The sequence below is a fragment of the Leishmania donovani genome, chromosome 28 (genome assembly GCF_000227135.1).
Source record: "Leishmania donovani BPK282A1 complete genome, chromosome 28".
Taxonomy (NCBI): Eukaryota; Euglenozoa; class Kinetoplastea; order Trypanosomatida; family Trypanosomatidae; genus Leishmania; species Leishmania donovani.
This window is the reverse complement of record NC_018255.1, coordinates 950,283-974,922: the sequence shown is the minus strand read 5'-3', so window position 1 is coordinate 974,922 and position 24,640 is coordinate 950,283. Positions and strand designations below refer to the sequence as shown.

The 24,640-nt window shown below is 60.9% G+C and overlaps 8 protein-coding genes across 8 annotated transcripts; all 8 read right to left on the bottom strand.

Annotated features, from left to right (window-relative positions):
- Positions 1-927: 927 nt before the first annotated feature.
- LDBPK_282630 (hypothetical protein, conserved) lies at positions 928-2,391 on the bottom strand (the record flags this gene model as incomplete). Its single annotated transcript, XM_003862313.1, has 1 exon — positions 928-2,391. The coding sequence occupies one exon, from the start codon at positions 2,389-2,391 to the stop codon at positions 928-930; it is 1,464 nt and encodes a 487-aa protein (XP_003862361.1).
- Positions 2,392-3,327: 936 nt separating this feature from the next.
- On the bottom strand, positions 3,328-5,349 carry LDBPK_282620 (hypothetical protein, conserved; the record flags this gene model as incomplete). Its single annotated transcript, XM_003862312.1, has 1 exon — positions 3,328-5,349. The coding sequence occupies one exon, from the start codon at positions 5,347-5,349 to the stop codon at positions 3,328-3,330; it is 2,022 nt and encodes a 673-aa protein (XP_003862360.1).
- Positions 5,350-7,740: 2,391 nt separating this feature from the next.
- On the bottom strand, positions 7,741-9,228 carry LDBPK_282610 (vacuolar ATP synthase subunit b, putative; the record flags this gene model as incomplete). The annotated part of the gene is made up of 1 exon (XM_003862311.1): positions 7,741-9,228. The coding sequence occupies one exon, from the start codon at positions 9,226-9,228 to the stop codon at positions 7,741-7,743; it is 1,488 nt and encodes a 495-aa protein (XP_003862359.1).
- Positions 9,229-12,235: 3,007 nt separating this feature from the next.
- Positions 12,236-13,405, bottom strand: LDBPK_282600 (2-oxoglutarate dehydrogenase, E2 component, dihydrolipoamide succinyltransferase, putative; the record flags this gene model as incomplete). The annotated part of the gene is made up of 1 exon (XM_003862310.1): positions 12,236-13,405. The coding sequence occupies one exon, from the start codon at positions 13,403-13,405 to the stop codon at positions 12,236-12,238; it is 1,170 nt and encodes a 389-aa protein (XP_003862358.1).
- A 778-nt stretch (positions 13,406-14,183) lies between these two features.
- LDBPK_282590 (hypothetical protein) lies at positions 14,184-14,615 on the bottom strand (the record flags this gene model as incomplete). The annotated part of the gene is made up of 1 exon (XM_003862309.1): positions 14,184-14,615. The coding sequence occupies one exon, from the start codon at positions 14,613-14,615 to the stop codon at positions 14,184-14,186; it is 432 nt and encodes a 143-aa protein (XP_003862357.1).
- A 316-nt stretch (positions 14,616-14,931) lies between these two features.
- LDBPK_282580 (hypothetical protein, conserved) lies at positions 14,932-17,121 on the bottom strand (the record flags this gene model as incomplete). Its single annotated transcript, XM_003862308.1, has 1 exon — positions 14,932-17,121. One exon carries the CDS (start codon positions 17,119-17,121, stop codon positions 14,932-14,934), a length of 2,190 nt encoding a protein of 729 aa, XP_003862356.1.
- An 823-nt stretch (positions 17,122-17,944) lies between these two features.
- LDBPK_282570 (hypothetical protein, conserved) lies at positions 17,945-19,006 on the bottom strand (the record flags this gene model as incomplete). Its single annotated transcript, XM_003862307.1, has 1 exon — positions 17,945-19,006. One exon carries the CDS (start codon positions 19,004-19,006, stop codon positions 17,945-17,947), a length of 1,062 nt encoding a protein of 353 aa, XP_003862355.1.
- Positions 19,007-19,956: 950 nt separating this feature from the next.
- LDBPK_282560 (hypothetical protein, conserved) lies at positions 19,957-24,030 on the bottom strand (the record flags this gene model as incomplete). The annotated part of the gene is made up of 1 exon (XM_003862306.1): positions 19,957-24,030. The coding sequence occupies one exon, from the start codon at positions 24,028-24,030 to the stop codon at positions 19,957-19,959; it is 4,074 nt and encodes a 1,357-aa protein (XP_003862354.1).
- Between the last annotated feature and the right edge of the window lie 610 nt (positions 24,031-24,640).

Sequence of the window (24,640 nt, the reverse complement as noted above, 5' to 3'; positions counted from 1 at the left end):
GGGGGGGGGGGGGGGGGGTGGGGGGGGGGGGGGGGGGGGGGGGCGACATCTGAAGCTGTTTGAAGTGGGGGGAGGGGGGCTCTGGGCGAGTGAATGCGAGGGTGGCGGGAGGGCAGGCGTGTGTGAATGCACCGAAGCGCAGCAGGCGCACGCTGGCCACTTGATGCGAGACAGGGAGAGTGCACGTGGGGCAGCAGCTGCCGCTGTTCACACGGTGATGGAGGCAGTGCAGTGGGGCACACCATGCGCCTGCACGCACAGGGAGAGAAATAGACACAGCACCTCACCAACGTAACGAGCTCAAAGGGAAGAGGGGCTCGGACTACTGTGCCTGCGTCCATGCACGTGTCGATGTACCTGGGTAATGCGCAGGTCGCATCTCCCCGCACACACGCGCGCAGGCCTGTTTATATATGTGCGCGCATGCGCGTGTTTGCTCGCACTCGCATCGTCCATTATGTCGTTTTCTTTTGTTGTTGTTGTTGTTGCGTCTTTCGTTTTTTGATGTCGTCTTGTTGTCGCGTTTTGATGTTTCAAGCCCATTTTTTGCTTCGAATTGAGACTCCATGCGCACACACCACCACCACCACCGCCACCGGCATCGTCTGAGGCTGCCGGTAGTGGTGGTGTGTGCGCATGGGATGGGAAGGAAAGAAAACAGAGAAACCAGGCGAAGGCAACCCTTTCTGAAGAGCTGGACAGCGTAGATAGAGGGCGCAAGAGAAGAAACAGGAAAGAACGAAAGGCAGGCAAAAAAAAAGAGAAAAGAACGGTGCTTTAGTGTGCAAGGTACTGGCGCGCCGGCACCGTGTCCCTGATAATGAAAAGGGCTCACCGACGTTCCCCGCCAAGGAGCGTCAAGGTGTTGCACACACGGAGAGAAACACGCCAAGGCGCGAGATGCATGAAGCCGTGAGGACGGCCTCCTCACGCGTTAGCCGAACGTGCAGGCGCCGCACAGACCTCAGCGGCATCCAGCATGCCCCTGTGGCCGCTGACCTCCGCGACGCAACCGTTGCAAGCCGCACCATACTGTAAGAGCCCATCCTGCGGAAGCGACACAAACTCAGAGCCCCCAAGCGGGCCCAAAAGCAAGTCCTTGGCAATGTACTCCGAAACGAACCCAAAGACGGAGGGGTATCGGAAGGGCTTCTTACACACCAAGGCCATGTGGCAAGAGTGGGTCGCCCCTATTATCATCATCTCCCTCGCCAGGATACCAGGCCTGCGTGCCGCATTATCGCCGCCCGTCCCACGAGAGGCAGCCGCCGACGTAAGACGAGCGCACCGTGGGCGGAAGTCGACGAGATGCAGCTCCAGCGGCGCCACATGCATCAAGATGCGCTCCGCCAGCGCGCGTTCCTCCACGAGCACATCGAGCGGCCACAGCTCAGGAGATAGATTTGTGAAAATCACACCGTTGTCGCACAGCTCCTTTCTCGACGACGCGCACTTGACGCCAAGGCGGGCGAGTTGAAGAACACAGCTGTCAGAGTGCAGATAGTCGTTCTTCTTTTTTGTAGAGCGCGCATCTGCGAGCTCCTCATCCGTTGAAGGAAGCGACGCGCCGACACGCCTCAAAACGCGCAAGGTCGTCACGAAGCTGCTGCTGTAGGCCAGAACGGTGTCATCGTTGACAACGTTCACCAGCACGCGCCGCTTGAACCGAGACCAGGCCGCCAGGCAGGCGTCCGAAACAAGGTCCACTCCCACGACGCTGTTCCTGCAGAACAGATCCGCCATTGCCCTCCACAGATGACACCCGACGTGCCGGCCCAGGAATGCTGTCCTTTTAGAATGCATATACCTCAGGCCGAGGTGAGGCGTCGCCAAGGTGCAGAAGACGTCCCAGTGCACCTCGCACACCTCCTTGAACGCCTCGTATTTTTCCTCGATATTCTTTATCAGCTCGGGGAGCGCGGCGCGCAGGATGAGGCCGCCCATCGAGTGGCCCACAGCGCTGAAGCACAGCTTGTGCTTCACCGCCGTTGTTGCGCTGTCTGCAGTGGCACCAGTCGCCTTGGCGGCGACACAGCTCTGCTCATCGCCGATGCCAAGCTCCTCGGCCACAATTGCATAGACAGTAAGGCAGACCTGGCGGACGTAGCGACGCGCGCAGGCAAGCACACCGGCATCCATTTTAAGGCCGTCGTTGTCGCGAGGAGGGATGAATACGAAGCGCGGCGTAGGCGGAGGCGGCGCCCCGTCATTGGCTTTCGTTGCGTTCGTCTTGAGGTCCTTTAGCGCCTGCTTGCACACCCGGCACAAGTACCGAAAGTCACTGGCTTTGGAGCGATAGCCGTGGTGCAGAAGGACAATGCAGAGTGTGCGTGGCGGTGCATGCAGTGGTGCGCTCGCCAGCGACTCTGCGTGGCCAAGAGCAAGCTCCATTTGCCGTTCTCGGTGCACGTGTACAGCTGATGGGATGAGTTCCGCGGTGAGGAAGGAGCAGATGGCGATCGATGCTGCGCACGCAGGCACAGGCAGTGGTGCAAGAGGCTTTCTCGGTCAGCAGTCACCGCTATCACCACACAAGCACGCCCGCACGCGCCGGCGAAAAAGACAAAGAGCGATGGAGTGGCGTTTCCCTCAACGGAAAGTACGCGAGAAGTACGCCTACGTGCCGCGCTGCCGCTTCGCCGAGATGCGCAACTGGTGGCCTCGTCTGTTGGATGCGCTGAGATCGATGGCTGCGCGTGTGCGTGGAGAAGACAAAGATGGGAAAAAGGGAGCCGAGAAGTGCGACTCTGAGAGAGTTTGGCTGCTGCCGCTGCTGCACACACACGCGCACATACATACATACACGCTCGCTCTCTCGCGCACGCAAAGACGCAAGAAAGAGAGACAGCAAGCGGGGAGAGAGCACACGCGTGAGGCGGTGAGAGAGAGAGGGGGGGGATGCGCGGAAACCGCCGAGCACACACCCACAGAGAGATACATCCGCATGTGCGTAGCGATGAGTCGATCGTTTGCTGCCATTTCCGGCGCAGCGGCTGTCGCTCACGATGTGCGCCGTGCTCGCGCGTTTGTATCGCCAACGTGGACGAAGAACACCCAACACGGCAGCGACAGCGCCAGCGACCTCGGCCGTGAGCACAGACACAGACACATACAGAGAGAGTGGGGAGCGCGAACCATGGAGAGTAGGCGAAGAGTGAAATACAAAGACAGACAATGCCCACCTCCGCCTGTGTCTGTCCCTATCTGTATTACCCACCGCGGCTCTCTGCTGCGGATATACAAGCATGCGCCCTCGCACACAAAAACGCGCGCGCGCGCACACACCCACACAGAGAGAGAGAGACGCAGGTTCAAGCTAGTTCAGAGTTACTCAATTATGGTTTCACTTGCGTTCTCCTCGACGACGCAACGGGGCCCGACAATGGTGCCCACAACGCGACATCCGGCGCTCACCACGGCACCGGTGCCGATGACGCTATTCGACACGACGGCCTTGGCACCAATCTCGACGTTGCCCATGAGGATGCTGTCCGTGATGCGAACGCCGGGCTCCAGCGTGACGTGCGCGCCGATCACACTGCGCGTCACGAACACGTTCGGCGGCGGGACGGAGTCAATAAAGCTGCCGACAATGCACACCTGCTGGTCGCCAAACTTCTCCCGAAGCGTGATCGGGTTGTCCGGAAGGAGTGAGGAAAGGGCCACAGCGCCAGCGGACGGTGCCGGTTTGCCGCTGTCGCCATGCGCTGCTCCACCAGCAGCAACGGTGTGTCCGGCGTGCGCGCCGCCATGGGGGAGCAAGGAAGGCAGCGCGAAGCGGTTCACGGCACTGGTGCCTCCGCCGAATGCACCACCAGCGCCCGCAGCACCGCCGGCGCTCAGCAGTGGCTCCTCTAGCTGAAGCTGGGAACACTTGGCGGAGATGATGTCGCGGTTCAGGGCACGGTAATTGTCGCGGGTGTTCATGCGGCAGATGCGGCACGCCACGTCAGGGTCCTCCTCGTAGATGGTGCAGAACACGCGCAGCGAGTCTGTCACCTCCGGCAGCGAAAACCCACACGCGGCGTTGAGCGACTGCGCCGAGATCTCGGCACCCTCTCCGAGCCAGTGGAGCGGCACGTTCATTTTCAGCTTTTCTGCCGGCGTCACGAAGACTTTTTCGGCTGCATTGACGGTGGTGTGTTGACTACGTGCCAGAAGAGGCAGAATGTCCTTGCGCACGCTCATGTCCGAAACACCTGCCGACTCCGCAATGAACTCGAGCACCCAACGGCTCATCAGGTACGCGTGCGCGTCGACAACATCGGCGGCGAACGTCAAGTCAGGACGGCGCGCTGCGAACGCCATGGTAATACGCACCTCCGGCTTGCCCTCCAGCGAGTTGAGGTAGTGCATGCGGTGGTGGTGGACGTGAACGGGCTCGGCAGCCATGATGCGCGCCTCGCAGGGTGAGCGTGCAACCAGGCCGGCAGATGCGTGCAGCAACTGCGACGGCGTCCCACTCGGCAAATGTCGGCTACATGAGGAGGTTGGTGCGCTAGAGGCCGCACCGAGTGCCATGGAGGCAAGCGCATCTGTCTCCTCGTAGGCAACACACGACAGCGCGTGGGTGTAAGACACCTCCACAGAGTCGGCTGAAGCACCACCGCCACCCTTCCCGTGTCGGTGGCCGCCCTTGTGATCGCCGCCGCCGCCGCGCTTGCGCAGAGGGCGATACAGCATTGCCGTCACGGACGCCAGAGAGGCGTAGTGCCGCTCCACGAAGCTCGCTACGTCAACGTCGACAAGGATGGTGTCGCAGCTCAGCAACAGAGCGTCGCGCGGGAGGCCGGCGCTGTTCATGCGCTCGAGCTTCAACGGGTCGCGATTGCTGTGGCTGGTGCTGCCACCGTGATTTCGGCTGCCACTGGCGCCGCGGTACTGCTGCGCCTCATGCAGTGACATCACAGAAGGAGAGCGGCCGCCGCTGGCCTCCACGCTCATCGCGGAGTCGTTGCGATCCGGCATGCCACGAGCAACCTCGGCGAGCGTGCCCTCCTCGCCAAGCCGCAGAGCCTCCTTGTACTTGAGGTACGCCTTGACGGCATCGCACGTTGTGGACGGGTGATCACCTATGTTGGAGGGGACAAGAATATAGTGGAAGTCGACGCCGTCAAAAGCCCGAGAGAGGTACGCTCGCAGTGTCGCGTAGTCCTCGTTGACGCACAAGAAGAAGCAGCGAAAGCCTGCCTCGATCCACGGCGTGATGGCGTACCAAATCAGAGGCCGGTTGCAGATCCGCAGCATCGTCTTCTGCTCCACGGCAGTCAGCGGCATCAGATCCAGTGAGTCGCCGCCTGCGAAGACGACAATGTCCAGAAGACAGGACGCGGCAGTGTCGGAAGACATGGCGACGATGCGGAGATGACGGGCCGCACACCAAAGGCAAAGGATGAAGCAGAGCCGGAAACCATTAACGAAGCAATGCAGAAAGAGAACGCAATGGGCCCGCCCTTCCGAGTATTTTGGCTCGCACGATAGACGCCAAGGCGAGGGGAGAGAGAGAGAGCACGCAAGGATGAGGAAGGAGATGGGATGGGAGCATAGAAGGGTCGATGACCCACTGCCTCCACGTGGTGGGGAGCGACTCAACGCACCTGCGGCCGTACTACTGCATGGAGTTGTGTGGGTGGAGGCGGTGGCGTTGTTGTGAGTGTTGTTGCACGAGGGCGCGGGAAGAACGGGCAGATGGCAGTGAAGAGCGGCGAGAGAAGGAAGGGGCAGGGAGATCGTGAGCGGGACTGGAGAAGGAGAGACGCGCGTCCGACGCCCTCGTGTTCGGTCAAGGATGGCGACAGAGCTGATTCCCGTTGGCCCCCCCCCCGAGCGCCGCGCCAGAGTGATCACACGCTGCACACCTGTGCGGCGCTCGTCGCATACGCGGGTAGTGAGCAACTTGTCCGCACCGCTTGCTCAGCGCCGTTGCACACTCCTGCCTCCCTGCCAAGCCTCCTCTCCTGTCGCGCGCGCACACATCCACTTTACGCCTTTGCCCAGCCTACCCGCACCAGGCAGCACGTGTGCCCTCTCCTGAGTGGGGGTGAGCGAAGAGAGGGGAGAGGGGACAGCGCGCGTGTCTGGCTTCGGCATCATTAAAGAAAGTCTCGCACTCCATACTCAATACACGCCGGTAAGTGCACGTGCCCACGCACATGCGTGTCGTGGCGCGACGGAGAGAGAGGGAGAAGGGTGGGGGAGTGCCAAACACGGATGCGCCCTACCCCCACATACACAAACTCTCTGTGCATACGCGCTCTAGTAGCGACCGCTCGTGATCATCTCGTTGCCTTCCCGTTTTTTTTTTTCGATGTTCATCTTTTCCAGGGGCACTCACCACAGTTTCCGCTCGCCCTTCCCTTATATAGATCAGACAACTCGCCATGCAAACACGCATGCCCCCCATACGCGCACCCCGAGACACCGGCAGAGGCAAATGCGTGCTGTCGAAGAGCGGCATGACTCCTACAACGCTACATACGGTCTTTATCTAAATGTGTGCGTATGCATAGCGATTCGTTGCATCATAGAGGACAACACGCAGAGTCGCCATACGACCGCGCACGGCACCAACATTAAACACCCTGCACACAGAGAGAAGAGCGAAGGGGCGAACGCCGCGGCGCCGGCGATGAGGTGGTAAGGGCAGGGCAATCACGCAGCAAGGGAGGCCCACACACAGACACCGACACACACACACATACATGGGCGCAGAAAGAGGCAGGCAGACACTACGAGAGAGTTCAGGAGTGGAGTGCAAAGAGCAACGACCTCCTCTTCGCTGCGTTTCCACGACGACTCGATCGTTGGGTCCTTTCCTCACCCCCTCCCCCAACTCTCCGTGCGTGTGCGTAAGTGTGTGTGTGTGTGTTTTCGGAAGGAGGAGAAGTGCCTGCAGGCCTTACCGCTACAACACCCCACGTCACCCACACCCCCACAACGTCCTCCCATGTTTTGATGCGCCCCTGCATGCCTCCTCCTCGATCACACGCATCCCCTCAGCACACGCACGTCTTTCGTTTCGCTCGCTCTTCAACAAGCTCGAAGAGCATCAAGTGGCCAATGGCGCACGATAATGAAGGATAAAGCACACAAGCAACGAGGCAGACGGCACCTCACCGGGGTGCCCGGTGCGCCGGCGCATCAGCGCTGGCAGCGTGCGGTTTCTGTACACCACTCATGTCGATAGGGGAAGCAAAGAACATACACCAGAAAGGCGAGAGAACGAGCAAGGCACCGCGAAGCATACGCGAAGTAACACAAAAACTTCGCAACGGCACGGACAGCACCACCCATCAGCGAGGCTAGGCGCTGCAAGCACACGCACCGGTCTCCTCCATGCCCTTTCCCACCGCTCGCCTCCTTTCCTTTCCGCTTCCGCGCGAGGGCACACACACACACACATAGCGGGCCCGACACACGAGCGGCACAAAGGCGCCAGCGCGTGACGATGGAAGCACGCCGGAACAGCCATGGACAAAGGCCGTGGAATGATCAAGCAGCCGGCGGCCTAGCAAGAGGGGGCGAGCGACAGCGCGCACACGCACAGCGGGACGCTGCACGGTAAGAGGGAGGAGGGTGTGCGAGTCTGCGCAATCAACTCCTAGAGCTCACCGTGACGAGCAAAGACACAGCAGAGGACATGCATGACGGCTAACGGTTGCCGACCGGCCAATGCAGCCCGCCTCCATACCCTTCCCTGGCGCTATCTCGCTCCTTGGCTCATCTATGGCATCCCGTCGATTACTTGCGGCCCGGGTGGCGGTCATAGAACTCATCGCGAGTCTTCATGTCGATCTTGTTCAGCATGCTCTTGGGGAACGTGCGCAGCAGTTCCCAGCACAGGTCAAGGCTTTGGAAGATATCGCGTGTTTCGTAGAAGCCCTGACAGATGAACTTGTGCTCGAACTTGTCGAGAAATTCGAGGTACAGCAGATCCTCGCTACTCAACGCCTCCTCGCCAACGACGGCCTTCATGGCGAGAATATCACGACTGATGGCGTAGGCGGCGTACATTTGGTTGCTCACGCCGCTGTGATCCTTGCGGGTCATGCCCTCGCCAATGGCGTTCTTCATCAGACGTGACAGCGACGGCAGAATATTGATCGGCGGGTACAGCTGCCGATTGTGCAGCTGGCGGTCCACGTAGATCTGGCCTTCCGTAATGTAGCCGGTGAGATCTGGAATGGGGTGGGTGATATCATCGTTCGGCATGGACAGAATCGGGATCTGGGTGATAGAGCCGGCGCGGCCCAGCACACGGCCTGCACGCTCGTAGATGCACGCCAGATTCGTGTACATGTAGCCAGGGAAACCTCGGCGGCCGGGCACCTCCTCACGGGCGGCGGACACCTCACGCAGGGCATCGGCGTACGAGGACATGTCGGTCAGAATGACGAGCACGTGCTTACCGCAGTCGTAGGCGAGGTACTCAGCAGTGGTGAGGGCCAGACGCGGCGTCACAATGCGCTCAATGGTCGGGTCGTTCGCCAGGTTCAGGAAGAGGACGGTTTTCTCCATTGAGCCGTTCTGCTCGAACTCTGTGCGGAAAAAGCGGGCCGTCTCCTGGTTCACACCCATGGCGGCGAAGACAACACAGAAGTCCTCCGTCTTGCCCTCGCGCTTCACGAGACCGGCCTGACGCACAATCTGCGCGGCAATTTCATTGTGCGGCAGGCCAGCGCCGGAGAAGAGCGGAATCTTCTGGCCGCGCGAGATGGAGGTCATGACGTCGATGGACGAGATACCCGTCTGGATCATCTCCTCTGGGTAGACACGCGCGCGCGGGTTGATTGGAATCCCCTCGATATTGCGGAACTGCTCCGGCAGCACCGGCGGGCCGTTATCGATGGGGATGCCGGAACCGTTGAAGATGCGGCCCAGCATGTCCTCGCTTACGCCGAGTTCCATAACCTTTCCGGTAAACTCGCACTTGGAGCGCACGACATCGATACCGGACGTGCCCTCGAAGACCTGCACGACGGCCTTGGTGCCATCCACCTCGAGCACCTGGCCACGACGGACGGTGCCGTCGGCCAGCTCGATTTTGACGATCTCGGCGAAGGTCGGCTTGCGCACATCCTCAAGGATGACGAGGGGACCGTTGACGGCGCGAATCGTCGTGTACTCAAGATGCGGTTTCACCGAGTAGCTCTCGTTGAGCTCCTTGATGTGCGTGGCGAGCAGCTCCTGCTTCGACAGCACGCGAACATGTTTCTCATCGCGGCCCATTTTGACGTGAGCGTGTGCCTCAGATGAAGGATAAGGCACGGCGGGTTAGATAGAGAGGTATGCTGTATGCGTTAATGGGAGGGGAGCGCTGATCGGGGAGTTGAGAACTGTTGCTACTACGCAGCTGCGAGAGACATCGTGGCGATGTCACAGAACAAAAAGGGGAAAAGGATTTCGACGCAAAGGAAGGCACGTATAGAGAAGAGATGAGGCAGAGTGGTGCAGCGAGCGTGACACGCTGAAAGACGGAGAAGCAAGAGAAGGCGCAGAAAGGGATCTGCGGGTGCGGGGGGGGGAGGGGGGGGGGTAAAGCGCTCACGCCCACACCCTGCACGGTCGTCGCCGTCGATGCAAGAGCAGCCGTGCCAGTAGCATGGATAGTGGTGGCGGCTGGAAAAAGGATGGGGGTGCATCATGGCGCGTAGACAGATATCCAGCGTGACGCAGCGCCCTTAGCTCCTTCGTTGGCGTCTTCACTGCAGCCCCAACAGAAAGATACTTCAGCTGTATGTGCGTGCGTATCAGCACGCCTGTGCGGCGCACCTCTTCTCCTGTGATTCTGCGCTGCGCAGCCTCAAGCGCAGCCCTCTGTTGTTGTGTGTCTGCGTGCGTTTTTTTTTTCCCACCTCCCTTGTCGATGGTGCGACCATTCCGTTAAGTTAAGATCCTGTGACCGCTTTGGTTATGCCCATGAGAAAAAGATATAGACAGATGCCGGTTGGGAAAGAAACGGCCCGGGTCAACGATGAGATGAGGATCACAACAATAAACGCGCCAAGTCAGAGATGGGGGGGAGGGGGGGGGGCATTCTGATGGTGTCGCGTGTCCTGCTCATCTCCGACATCGTGGGGTTAGTCGTGGTGGACGGTAAGGGTGCGATTGCAAAACAAAAAGGGCAGTCGCGGGTGATGGCGATGACGGTGGTGAGACGGTTTCAGGTACGTTCATACGTCTCTCTCCCTCTCTGTGAAGGCGCGCGTGTGCGTGTGTAGTCGGTGGGGGAGAAGATGTGCGTCATGGTCTTCGAAAACGCGCTAACAAGGAGAAACGGCCGCGGTCGAGAGAGGGCAAAGAGAGCTGCAGAGGCGCATAGAACGAACACAGAGAGAGACGCGTACTTGCGACACACACACGCGCACTCGCACGCCCACCCGCGACACAGGAATGAAAGCCAAAAAAGGGGGGCCACTGAAAAGAGGCGGGCACGCACGAAGGCGAGGGCGGACTTGACACCTCGAAAAAGAGGGAAGAAGGCGGGCTAAGGGGCGAAGAACCAGAGGCACATACGCACTCCTACATACACAGTTGCATACACACGCGCGCAACTACAACAATACGCCAGCATTACACAAAAAACAGCACAGCATGAAGACATACAGACACGACCCCTCTCATAGGCCTTCTCGCTCTCCGCCTCTTCCATATTTGCCTCCTCTCTGTCTCCTCTTCTCTGCGGCGGCTTCGCCGTCTTCGAGGGTGTGAGAGAGATACAACGAGCGGCGGGGAGGAAGAGAAGAGCGGCCAGTCGCAACGTTTTCTTTTCCTGTCGCTCGTTCTTAGAGGCATTTCCTTTTTCCCCTTTGGCCCCCCTCCCTCCTCCCCCACACCACACCACCTTCTCCGCCGTGCGACCTTTACGGCATGCTCCCTTGCTGCGTGTGTGTGTACGTGTGTTCGTTGTTGTTGTTCCTTTTGTTTTTTTTGCCTCATGGCACTTGAGGCACGCGATCGGCGTCGCGTCTGTCTGCCTCTGTGTGCGTGTGCGTGCGTTGCTTTAGTTCCATAAAGAAGTGCACTGTTCTCATCTACTTGTTTTTTTTCCGTTTTACTTGCTTATTCTCTCCTCTCTTTCAGCTCTTTTTGTTCGCCAAGCACAACGCGCCATCCTCAGCGAGCATTCCATACCCTCCCTCCTCCCTCACCCATACATACGCGCGCCTTCCTCGACTGAATCCGCATCCCCTCCCCGCCTCGTGCACTGTCTTGCGTGCTCCATGACGCAGAAGCGCACTTTAAGCACACGAGCACGCGGATGCGTTGCGCTGCCTCTCCATCCTGCGTCTCTGTGAAAAGAAACAAGGAAAAACGCCCAGCACTGCATGCGCAAAGGAAAACGCATGAGCAGCAACCGATGGAGAGAGAGACAGAGCACGTGTGTCTAGGACGAGGAGAAGCGCACGTTGTCGAGCCCCGTCCTTCCTGCCCTCCCCCTGCGCATTCCACAGGCGCACGAGCAAGCACGACAGCGACAAGAATACAGAGAGGAACAGGCAAGATGGGGAAAAAGATGCGTGGCGGCCATCACGAGATGGAACGCGGTGAGAAGGCGAGAACGCCTGTTATCATGCACAGCAACGTGCGCACCCATCCTCGCCCCCATAGCACACAGACATAGGCACACGCACGAACCAGCACAGTGAGTCGGCGAAAGAAAGTCAATGAAGAAAGAGCCCACAGAAGTGAAACAAAACTGAAAGAGAGGGAAGAACTAAAGGGGGCAGGCACGGACACACACACACACACAAGCGGGCAGGCGGGCAGGAGAGAGGGAGGGAGGGAGGGTAGGAGGCACCGAAACAAGAAGAGAAACATGTTTTCAGCCACCACAAAAAAAAGGGGGCGGAGTCATTAACGAGCGGACAGGCAAGAGGGAAGGGTAGACACACACACACACACACGCACACAACCAATGAACCCAGAGAGACACATTCGAGCATCGTCGCATACATACAGACAGACATATACATACACGGGATAGGTGCTAGAAGAGAGGTGAGGAGAAGGGTGTGTGCGCGTGTTTCGGACTTGCGGGCAGGCGGAGGGCGTGGAGGCTGCCGAGCGTAGCGGGCAGAACGCCAACAGGGAGAAAAGGAACGGCAAACCTCTAGAAAAAGTGGTGCGGCTTATCCTACCCACTCCCCTTCTCTCCGCCCTCATGCCTATCTCTACCACCATCGATGCCGCCGCCTCTCGCTCTCCGCACGCGCACCCGGCAGGTCTGCGGCGCCTACGAGAGGTCCAGCACCATACGCGCCGGGTCCTCAATCAGATTCTTCACCTTCACGAGGAAGGTCACCGCGTCGCTACCGTCGATAAGGCGGTGGTCGTAGGTCAGAGCGACCGCCATGATGTCGCGGATCTTGATCTCGTTGCCCACCACCCACGGTTTTTTCTTGATGGCGTGCATGCCAAGGATGGCGCTATGCGGAGGGTTGATGATCGGCGTGCCCATCCAAGATCCGAAGACGCCGCCGTTGGAGATGGTGAAGGTGCCTCCAGTCATCTCAGCCATGGTCAGCTTGTTGATGCGCGCACGCGCGGCGTAGTCGGCGATGGCGGTCTCGATGTTTGCCAAGTTCATGTTCTGCACATCACGGATTACGGGCACGACGAGGCCGCGCGGCGTCGCCACGGCGATCGCGATATCTACGAACTCGTGGTAGTCAATGGTGTCCTTGCCAAAGGATGCGTTCACGATCGGCACATCCTTGAGCGCAATCGCGCTCGCCTTCACGAAGGGCGACATCAGTCCCAGCTTCACGTCGTGGCGCTTGTGGAACTCGTCCTTGTACTTGTCGCGCAGCTGGAACAGCGGTGTCATGTCGATCTCATTGAAGGTGGTCAGCATGGCGCACGTGTTCTGGCTGGCCTTGAGGCGGTCAGCGATGCGGCGGCGCATCGAGGAGATGCGGACGCTCTTCGTGCGCGGGTCAGCGCCGGCCATGGTGTGCATCGCGGGCTTGGCGGCGACGACAGGTGCGGCAGGAGCCGCAGGCGCCGCAGCAGCTGGGGCTGCAGCCTTCGGCGGCTCCGCCTTGGGTGCGTCCAACTTGACTTCCGCAGCCTTCGGTGCAGTTGCCGCTGGCGCGGGGCCCTCCTTCATCGTGGACAGTTCCGCGCCGACCTCGACATCAGCGCCCTCCTCGAAATTGATCTTCGTAATGACGCCGTTCGCCGGCGCACGCACGTCGACGTTGAGCTTGTCCGACTCGATCTGGCAAATTACTTCGTCTTCGGCGACGGCGTCGCCGACCTTCTTCGCCCAGTTCACAACCTTACCCGTACTGATGGACTCGGCAATTGTGGGTACTTTGATGCTGAGGCAGAAGCGGAGGCTCACGTTGTGGGCCGCACTGCACGCAGTGGGCAACACGCGCGTCGGCACACGACGAAACATGGCTGGGCTAACGCGAAAGACGGAGGGAGGGAGGGGGTAATAATAATAAAAGGGAGAGAGCGAGAGAGATGACTGATGAGGAGGAGAGTGTCAGGGGTGTGTGTGTGTGTGTGTGTGTGAAAGAGAGTGAGGTGTGCGCGTGCGTCTGTGTGTGCGCGCTTTTCTCTCGATAAGATGGATGTATATATATAAGATGATGGGGGAGAGAGGGCGAGAGAGAGAGAGAGTGGCGTGGGTGGAAAGGCGGAAAAACAAGAGGAAGTGGAAGCAGGCGAGACGAGAGAGGAGCGTGTGAGGCCCCAGACATAATGCGCACACGCCTACCCACAAGCACACACACACACACACGCAAAGCGAGAAAGACAACCATCACAATATGCATGCATACACAGGAGGAGGGATGAGCCCCACCACGACGAGTGCTACCCACACTCACGCACATCATGTCATGCGTCGTCCTATTGTTGCAGATGTTGCATGTGTCGCTCCCTCGTTTCTCTCTTCTTGTTTTGTGTTCGCTTTCGAGGAGACGAGCGCAGAGCGGGTGCGTAAAGACCGGGCAGGGGCGGGCGAGCAGAGCAGAGCAGATCAGAGGGGAGGGGGGGATATCAAGTGCACGTCTTTGTTTGCCGTTTTCCCTTCGGTTTTCTCGTTGTTTCTTCGCTCTTGTTGTTCTCTTGGCTAAGCGAACCAGTCGCGTCTGTGACTCGGTGTGCAAGACGAGGTGGAGGGGGTGAGCGGGTGGGAGGAACGGCAGCACGTGGCGGTGGAAGTGGCTTCATATGATATCCGTGAGGCAATGGTACTCCTCTTGGAGGAGGGTGTCGGTGTGGATCGTCGACGCACACACACACACACACGTCAGCACATACCTAGAGATCATGGCAAGCTGTGGTACTTCGCGGCGAATTTCAAAGCAACGATGAGCAGAAGAATGACCGCATGCATGTGTAAGCGGGTGCACACCCTCATCGATGGGGATGGGGGTGGCAGCGGCAGCAGCAGCAGCAGCAGGAAAGGATACACAAGAGAGGAATCCGCGGCATAAGAGGAGGGGGAGGGGGGCAAGAGCAGCAAAGGGTGCGGTGCACATGCGGTGCGCGCAGAGCCGTGAAGAGGGGGAGGGCGAGACACACAAGATCTCGTGCTCGTCAGTGGAATGGAGGCAGGAGGCGTACCGCAGAGACACCCTCCTCCCTCCTGCCCCCATCCCACTCACCCGCTCTTTTTCGCTCTGGATACCTTGGCACTGGCGCGGAGAGAAGCACGCAAAGAAGCGCGCAGCACCACCGATCGGCCTGGTCACCGATACCCAAGTCTCGAGCTTCGTGTTTCGGGGAAGGGGAGTGTTGCTTTACGATGTCGCCCACGTACACCACACCAGAGAAAGCGAATGGCTGCGTTTGGCACGTTAGCGGCAAAGGGGTAGGGGGCAACACAAAAGGGGGAAGGAGCACTGCGACAGTGCAACGCGGTGTGGCACGTGCCACGGGCGCACGCCATGCACACGTGGCATGTGTAGCGGTTCACGCCGCCATGCTCTTGGGCAATTCCACACTTCGCGGAGGGGCAGTGGCCAGGCCCACGTGCGAGCCGTCGTGGCTCCCCAGCAACAGTGGCCGCACACGGCTCCACACCGGTGTCACGAGAAGCTGGCGCACCTCGCCATCCCAGGCAAGAATCACTGCGGCGTACGCCAAGCCGACGGCCGCGATGGTCACCACTGAGTATGCACGCAGCACACGGCTACACACAAAGATGCCGAGGATCGAGCCGACAATGTGCTTGGGAAAGAGAGAAGCAAAATCACGCAGGTGCACGATGGGAGACGGCGGAGCGAGGGAAGGGGCGGCCGGGGCAGCAGGACCGCCTCCGTCTTTGGCTTGGGCATCAGTGGAGGCAGCCGTTGCAGAGCCGACCGCAGCACCCGGGGAGCTTACCAGGAGGTAAATGGACACGCCACACCGCCAGAGCGTATTGAAGATGTTCAGCAGCACCAAGACGCTTACACTCTCGCCCTGTGAATCCGCCTTTCCAAAGGCGACTAGCGTGACGTAGCACGCTGCGATGTACAAGACTGTCTCCCCGACCATCCACCGCTGCAGCCGTTGCAGCACCGCCGGGGAAGCGACGGCACGCAGAAATGCCTCCAGCAGCCCGTTCCAGGCCATCAGCGGTAGATCGTAGAAGTAAAGCTGGAGCGCCGTCGACACCTGCGGTGTCGCCCACCGCGACGTGTACATCGTGGCCAGGAACGTCTTTGCCAGCGGGGGGCCCAACAGGGTGAATGAGAAACTGACATAGAAGGCTAGGCGCAGCATCAGCTTCAGCAACTGCACGGCGGTGTGTCGGTGGCCCAGCGAAGCCTCGCGACTCCACTTGACGAAGCAGGCGTTCTCCCAGATGCGGAAGAGCAGGCGGGCGACGAGAGAGCCGAGGCTAGAGATGAGCTGGTAGTACCCCCGCGCCGTCTCGGAGCCGAGAGAGGTCAGCGTGAGGCTCTCCCCCTCAGACAGCACCAGTCGCAGCAGGCTTTCGCGCAGGAACGTGCTGAAGAGCGAGGCGTAGCGCCGGCAGACTGCGACGCTGTCCACAATGGAGTAGAAGCAGAAGGGAAAGGCAAAGGTTGCCCATCTTCCCGCCTGCAACGGGGCGGCAAGCGCCGAAGACGGCGCCGCCTTCGCATCACCAGCAGACCTACCTGGACCTATATCTTGTTCTGAGTGTCCCATGTCCCTTGCATGCGCCAGCAGTGCTGCCGCTCGCACTTGCTCCATCGCGGTGCTGGAGCCGAGCCAGCGAGCCACTGGGAGCCCCGACAGGACCAGCGAGTAGTAGATCACATGCGTTATCGCGTACGCGAGCTGGCCAAACGCCAATGCCATACGTGCTTCCCACATGGTGCGCAGCCCATTGCCCACCTCGCCTTGGGGCGTGCGGCCGCCGGCGCTGTTGCGCTGGCAAGCGTACACGATGCCGATGATGGTGCACAGCCGCGCTACAAGCGTCGCGCACTCGGCCAGAACAACCACACGGAAAAGGTTCAGCGACTGAACGAGCACGACGCACGGCTCCACGGCTGCCATAAGGACAGCGCACAGCACCACCGTCGTCTCCGGCATGTACGGCAGCAGAAGAAACGGGAGCCCCGTCAGTGTGCTTGCGCCGTCGAGGCCGCTGGCGTTCTCTGCCTTGCGGAAGACCTGCTGACTGGCGCGCGCGTGTTGCATCATGGAAGGAAAGAATGACGCCGCGCCGAGGCATGTACCGAGAGCCTCCACCACTGCGGCCACGACGATGGCAAGCGGCACAGAGCAGAAGGCTATGCTCACCACCGCACGGACGTTGGCCACCCTCACCAAGCTCGCCGGCGTCCGCGTAGACGAAGCGGATGGCGCTGAAGGTGCGCGACCTCGCTCAGCAGGACTCATCTCATGAGCCGCGCCGCCTTTGCCGTCCTGCTCGGCGCTGTCCTCCGCTTCTGCGCTCGGCTCTATGATGGGCAGCCGAGACGCTACGTTGCGGGTCGCCTCCCGCGCAATGAACAGTACGGCGTCGTTGTACACGTTGAAGGTGAAGTACACACCGTTCTGGTACGGCAGCAGGAGTCGTGTGAGGATGGTGCTGAGGGAGAAGGTGAGCACCTTGAGACCAATGCTGAGCATGAGTGCGAGCAGCAGCTGCCCTTTAAAGGAGCTGGGGGCCAAAGGGGTCATGACGCTGACGCCGACGACGACGACGACGAGCACTTTGGTGTCGTTGACCGGCTCTGTGGGGTGTTTGTGTGTGTGTGGTTATGCCAGGCCCCTGCCGATACGGTACTCGGTACTGACGGTATGCTGATGCTCCCTCCTGTGTCCCGCCTCCCGCGATGTGCCGAAAGAGAAAAGGAAAGAAAGGACGTGAGCGTCGCATCCGCGCCCAAGCACGTATGCGTGTGGCAGAGAGAGAGGGAGAAAGGGGGGAAAGAGCGACGAGTATGGGGGCGGCACGAGAACGGATTACTCCATCGCAGTTTCAACTGAAGAAGGCGCCGATGCTCTCAACCTCGTCAGACCACGTGCAGCGACGAAGACAAACAGAGAAGAAGGGAGTCTGGACAGCCGCGCAGGGAAGGGTGGGGAGCCCCGCCGCCCCCTCTTACCCCTCGCCCTCTCCCCCTTAGTGAGGCACGCGTGCAGCTCCTCGGCCTAGTGCCTTGGTTTCGTGTTGCAATTGCTTTCTGCTTCAACCTGCACAGCACCCTGCACATCGGTGTTGAAGGAAAACAGCAGTGCTGGCGGAGCTCGCACCGGGCCTCAAATATCACCATCCTCCCCACCGCCACACCCGCTGGGCGTGCATGCCCCTCCTTTTCCTCTGATGCCGCTCATTTCACCCTTGTGTCGCATTTTTTTAGGCATGGCCCCGTGCGCATGCCGCGTACTTGTTTACGCGCCCATTGCTACGTTGTGCACGAGTGTGGCACCACCGTCGGGAGGGGGGGGGGGGCGAGCGCGCTTAGAGAATGAAGAGAGAGCGAGAGACAGCGACGCGGCACTACGCCGTTGATGCTCCTTTCACGCCATCCTTCTCCGCGCCATTCACCTCGAGCACCTTTTCCACCTCGAGCCTTTCCGACTTGGCCAGGCGCCGCCGCGCGAAGGTCAAGTAGGCGCTATGACCCTTCGAAACCAAGCTCGCGCGGAACTTGGTGCAGTCGCGATCGCGTGTATCGCGTGCACGCTTGAAGACGGGTTCGAAGAACTTCGTGAGGGCTTCCACTGTGCGGATGTCGACGAAGTGGTGCGGAGCAGCCCGCAGTGCCTCCACCGTCCGCTGCGTCTGCTCCATGCAAGGCGAGAAGGTGCACAGCATCCCACCCTCCTTGAGCACGTGGCAAACGTTCTCGATGGCCGCCCATGGTGCGGGGACATCGAGGAAGATGGCGTCTACAGAAGCTGCCGGCACACCAAAGCCGGTGAGCGGCGCCTCCATCGCCGCGACATCCGCATCAACGCCGTCGACGACGTCAGCGGCGCCCGTGTTGGTCGTGCACACGTCCCGCCACTGACTGCATACTAGGTGCGAGTCGAGGCCGTTGCCACGAAACTCGGCACGCGCCTCCAGGCAGCGTTGCTTGTGAAAGTCACAGGTGTACACGCACCCGCTCGGGGCTACTGCCTTGGCCAAGGAGTGGGTCAGGCTTCCGCTACCCGTCCCCGCCTCCACCACCTTCTTACCAGGTCCGAGGCGCAGGTTTAAAAGGATGACGGCGATGTCGGTATCGTAAATGATCTGCGTGCGGTGCGGCACCGCCTGCGTCCACATGTCTGCGCTGTTCTGCAGAATGAGCACCGACGACTCCCGCGGGTCGTTTTTCTGATTGCTGCGTCCCTTAACATATATACCGAGGGGGCGGCCAATGATGCTGTTGTGGTCAAACTTGCCGGCCTTGCAGTGCAGAACAGCGCCGCGCTGCAGCACTAGAGGGGTGATGTTCTGGTGGCCATGCACGACCAGCACTACATCGCCATCCTTGGCAATTGTGCCGCGATGAGCAAGCATCCTCGTGCAGACTTGCAGGGTGTTGGGGTATGCGCGTGTATCACGCAAGGGCATGCAATGGTTCTCTCTCCTTCGCCTCTCGCGTCAACGCAAGCAAAGAGCGAACGAGCGGGGGCGGGGGGTCGGCGACGCCGTATGCAAGTGTGGGAAAAGCACCCTCAAGCACACACGCACACACACAAACTTCGATCAAGCAGCGGCGGTGGGCATGCGCGCACGCACACGCAGACGCGCACGAAGAAGTGCACGGGAACAGACAAAGGGTGACGGAAGAAGTAAAAGTGGCGAACGATGACAAGAGTGCGTATGCAGAAGAGGAGGAGGGAAAGAAAGAGGGGGAGGGGTTGGGTTTGAACAGCCGGATACGGCAACAAACGACTCGGTGCGTGGCCAGTCACATACGCTGACGGAGAAGGGACAAGACGGGGCAGTCGCATAGAAAGAGCATGGCAAGCACGAGGCCAAGGGACCATGACAGCAGCAGCAGCAGCAGCAGCAACAACGCATACACCGCCCTCCTCAAAGTCGAGCAGCAAATCGCGTGGCGCAGAAAGAAGAAGGGGTGGCGTGGCAGCAGCAGTGATCGTCGCGCCCAGCCTCTCACCAACAGTTCGCTTGTATGTGTGTCGAAAGGTCGGCGACGTTCGACGTGACACCCTGCTGATCGGAGTGCGTCAGCGGGCACCTGCGGACGTCGCGTGTATATATAGATAGGTGGGTGGGTGGGTGCGGCGTGCAGCAAAAGGTGAAAAACGCCTGCGCCTCTATGGAAGAACTCGCCTGCTTGGCTTATCTGCTTCCTCTGCGCGTGGCAGAACGAGCCAAGAAGGGCAAGGGAACGGCTGCGCCCGGGAGCCGGAGGTGCAGGGAAGGAGGGAGGGAGAAGGGGGAGGCCGACGAGCGCGTTGTTGATGATCTCGGGGAGATCAAAAGGTTGGCAGAAGCGGAAGACGAGAGACCTCAGCCGCCTCTCTTGTCGGCTGCTAGCCAAGGCGTCCGTCACCTCATCCACTGCGATGACGGTGGTGCTGTGACAAGAGCATGCTCCACTTGGATGAGACGTTGCCGGGCGAAGCTCCGCCGCGGCGCGTCTCGCCTTCGGCGCCGCCAGCGCTGTTTCCCCTCCTGCTGTGCTGCACAGATTGGGAAGCCTTCGCCCTACCCGAAAAAGAGGACGGCTTTGTCGATGGCGCCACCTTGGCCGAGGAGGCGGCGGCGGCGGCGTTCATTAGCGTCGAGTGACGAGGCTGAAGGGCGGTCATGGGCACCACGCTGCCCCGCTTTGGTGGACCGCGGGCATCGCAGTGGTGGCTATGCGCACTGTGTGCGCGCGCGTGCGGCGAGGGCGCCGTCTCAGTGCGGACGTCTGCACGCGTCGCAGATTGGCTGCGGGAATAACGCTGGTGCTGATGCTGGTGCTGCAGCTGCACGGCCTGTCCCGTCACGGCGTCAAGACGCTCGATAAGGCGAGACAAAACGAGGCTGAGCAGCTCTTGACGGCTGCGGTGCACACCGCCAACGGCGCCGAGTATGCTTGGCTCGGCACCCTCATGCTTTTCATCCTGCTGCGAAGCGGCCGCAAGGGCACTGAGGTTTAAGCGGCTCTGCTCCTGCTGCTGCAGCTCTGCTTTCCGCCTTCGGTGAAGTTGCCACGCCTCACGAGCCGCCTCTAGCGAGGCTTGACGCTGCTGGAGAACGCGCTGTCGCTGTTGATAGGACAGAATCGCCTCGGTGGTGCCTGGCACACCGGTAGTCAACGAAGGGCCGCAAGCCATCATTTCAGCTTGCAGTGTTGGTAAGCCAGCGCGGGTGGTGGGCTGCCAAGGCGAGTCCTGCAACGACATAGAGATTGTCGGCGTGTTCAGCAGCGATGCGCCGGCAGCCGCAGTAGCGATGGGGCTCGGATGGCGGTGGAGTACGTACGACGATGTCGGGCGCATCGCCGCACTTCCCAGGTGGGCAATGTCGGTGAGCACCTGCTGTCGTGGAGTGCTCAAGCTGGTCGACGCGTACGATTGCTGTAGCTGCGACTGCTGAAGAGCGCGTATCTTGCCTCGCCATGTCTGCAGCTCGGCTTCCAGGGCGGCTTCCTGAGAGCGGTAGCCTTGCTCGAGGGCCTGCATCGATGCCTCGTGCATAGATCGCAGATGGCCGCCCACGGTCGCCGCACTCGCCAAGGTCGACGCAGGGGGCGAACGTGAAGGAGTGGAAGGAGATGAAGGAGAGGGCTGCCGGGCCTCGGCGGCCTGCACGGCCGCGACGAGATCGGTGACTTCCTCCTTCAATGCCTCCACATGCTGCTCGGCACGCAGCTTTTGTGCCTGCAGCGTTGCCTGCTTTTCCTCCAGAGCCGCTCGCTGCGCCGCTTGGATGCGCTTCCTAGACGACCACTCCGCCTGCCGGTCGGCGTGCTGCTTTTCCACCTGCGAGCAGAGCGCCTCTGTCGCCGCTGTGCCTTCTCGGGTGTCAGCCGTGGCAGAAGGCGCTGCCGCCCCCTGAACTTTGTCCCCAGACGCCGCTGTCGCGCTCGCTGGGGTCTTGATCTCCTGCTGCACGGCTGCCACATAGGCGGCCATCTCCTCCTCCACCTCCGCCTTCACGGCGTCGCGCTCCTCGTCGTACCGCGCATCCAGACGCGCCATGGCAGCCGCATGGTCAGCGGCCAGCTTCGTCCTCTCCGCTGCCACGGCGGTGCCGAGGCGGCTTTGGATAAAGGCCTCTTGCGCCTCTTGCTGCTCTCGCGCCTGGCGAGTCTCCGCCTCTAGCTTTCGTCGCTCGTAAGCCTCCATCGCCAGCTGGTGGTCAGCGAGCGCCTTGTCGCGCTTTGCCGCGGCCTCGGCACGCATGCGATCGTGCCGCGCGGTGGCCTGCCGGATGTACAAATCCATCTCCGTGTCCACTGCTTTGGCAACCAGGGCGCTCTGCTGCATCGCTGTCGTCGCCCCCGCCGCATCGGCGGCCTCGCATGCGTACCGCTGCTTCAGATCCTCCTCCATCTTGGCGTAAAGCGCCTTTTTGGCTTCGAGCTCCACCGCGTGAGCGGCCTTCAGCTCGTCTACAGTGGTCAGGCTGCTACCGCTGCCGCTTTTGGGTGTTGTCTCAGTGTCGCCGCCGGTGTCAGACCCGCGACTCTTTGCAGCGGAAGCAGAGTGGGAGGGCGCCTCGGTAGCCGCCAGCGCTGCCTCGCGGTCAGCGCGTAGTTTCGCCAGGCGCTCTTGTCGGTCCTTGCCTCGCGCAAGGCGGATGCGGTTTAACTCTTGCGTGAAGGCGACGCTGAGGGTCGCGGAGGTGGGCCGCGCGCCGCCTTGCAGGGTGACGACACCCGATCGATCGGAGGAGTACGAAGCCACACGGCTCAACGGACCGATCGGCGTGGCGCCCGCTGGAAGAAGCTGCGCCGCCTGTTGTGCTGGTTGGGCCTGCTTCGCCAACTCCGCCAAAGCCGCCTCGCCGTCCGTGCGCACGTCGGACTGCTCTCGCGCGGCAGATGCCTCAATGTCCTGCAGCTGAGCTGCCTTAGCAGCGGCCACACGCGCCAGTCGCTCGCTAAGAGATTCGCCGCTGCCAGGCGGCGACGAGCCAGTTGCTGGGGGCGTGGCTGTCATCGTGCTAGCCTCCGCGCGTGCTGCAAAGCTGGCAAGCTTTCCATCTAGCTCCTTCAGCTGCACCTCCAATCGCTTTCGCTCAATCTCCGCTTGCAGCGCCAACGCGCGCTCCTCGTCGTCGAACTTGCGCTGCCACGCCTGCTTTGCTGCCGTAATCCTGTTCTGCTCCTCGTCGCGAACCTTCTGCATAGCAGCAGCGTGGGCAGACTGGGCGGCTTCCATCGCAGCATCATGCTGCTTCTTGATATCTGCTTCCGCATCAGCGCGCTGTTGCGCTAGCGCTGTCTTGAGCTCGGCCTCAATGGCGGCTCGCTGCGTGTTGCCGGAGGTGGCGCGGGCGGCCTCCGCCTCCAGTTTCTGCAGCTTCGCCGCGTACGACTCCACCTCACGCTCCAGCGACCGCAGCTCGTCGCCGTAGTTATCCTCGCACATGTTTCGTGTCTGCTGCAGACGGCGCTCGCGCTCCTCCTCCTCCTGTCGCGATGACGTAGCGCGGCGTGCGGCGTCCGCGCTGCGCAGCTCCGCCACATCTTTGTCAAAGTTGGACTGGAGAGCGGACATGGTTCCTTGATGAGCTTCCTCGATCTTGGAGCGCTCCGCCTCGAGGGCCAGCTGCATCTCCCGCTGCACGCGCTCCTCCAACGCGCGCTCAGCCTCCGAAACAATGCGGGGTGGGGCGGCAGACGACACCTCTGCGGCCCCAACCTTCTTTGGGGCAGGTCCGGAGGAGGACCGCGAGGGATTGCCGGCGGCAGCAGCTGTGATGGCGGACGAGCCAGCGGCGCTCTGGGGATTCGCTGTTGTGCGCGTTGTCACTGTCGCTGACCGCGACTGCTGCTGCAGAGGGTAGTGCATGATCGGCTTGGCTTCCCTGCAGGCATTGCCAGCGCTGACGCCTTTCGCGCCACCGCTAATCGAGGTCACGACAGGACTGAGCCCTGGTGCAGCGCCCGGCCCCGCGTCTCGCCGCAGCACGCCTGTGTCGGTCATCATAACGTGCGTCTGCGGTATCGCTGAGGTACTGTTGCTGGGCGTGCTGCTGTTTGGTCCGCTAGTGCTCCGGTTAGCGGCGGTGCTGCTCGTCGCCGACACCGACTTGCGAGCGCGGGCCTTCTCTTTTTCCTGCTCGAACCGCTGGCGAAAGATGCTGTCCATCGGGTGGTCCCAGCTGCTCTCGCCCGTCTTGAAGTTGAAGTAGTAAATCTCACCATCGTTCGTGCTGCATGGCTTCCACTCCTTTGGCAGCGGCGTTTTAAGGCCCTCGCGTGCGAGCCACAGAAACTCCGAATCTTGCGGCAGCTTCATGCCGATCCAGTCGGCAAACTCGAGCACCTCCTCTTCCGTTGGCTCGTAGTTTGCATCGATGTGGTCGTCCAGCACTTGCGAGACAGTCCCGTCGTCGGCGACGTAGGTCTCGCCCGCCCTGGGCACTATGACATCGGTCTCGTGCTTCACTGTCCTGACAGGAGGCATGGCGGGCCACGGACACACACGCACACACAGGAGCGAAGAAACACCGAGGGGTGAGGATGACGGAGGGAGCGGCGCCGACTGGTACGAGACCAGAAAGAGTAGTAGAGAGTGCAACGGATATGAGAAAGCAGAGAGAAAAATGGTGGAGTGGTGCGGATGCCGCTACCGCGGCCGCACATCAAGATGATGGAGTGCCTCCAACAACGCAAAGGGAGCTAGCAGCAGTGAATAGTTGGGTACGGAGGAGAGACGGGAGGGGAGGCGGAAGAAGAAGGCTGTCCAGGGCAATACATTTTCTTTGCAGCGCCACCATTTCTCCGCCATGCAGCATGAGCTGAACGCCGCACTCTGCCCCGCCGGTCACACACACACACACGCCCATCCGCGCGGCGCGAGGCAGCCGTGTGCATATGCGCGATAACAATGCAGGCAAGGTCATATCGGCGCGGCCTTTGCCTCCAACTCCACCCACCCCTGCGCTTCGCACGTCGCCTCGCAGCCAGCCGCATCATGTCGGCCGCCACCTGGTGCATCTCCACGAGTGGCGCAGGCTCCCCGCAGCACCAGTGGGCCGTGTGAGGGTCGGGTGTGGGATGCGTTCGAGTCACGC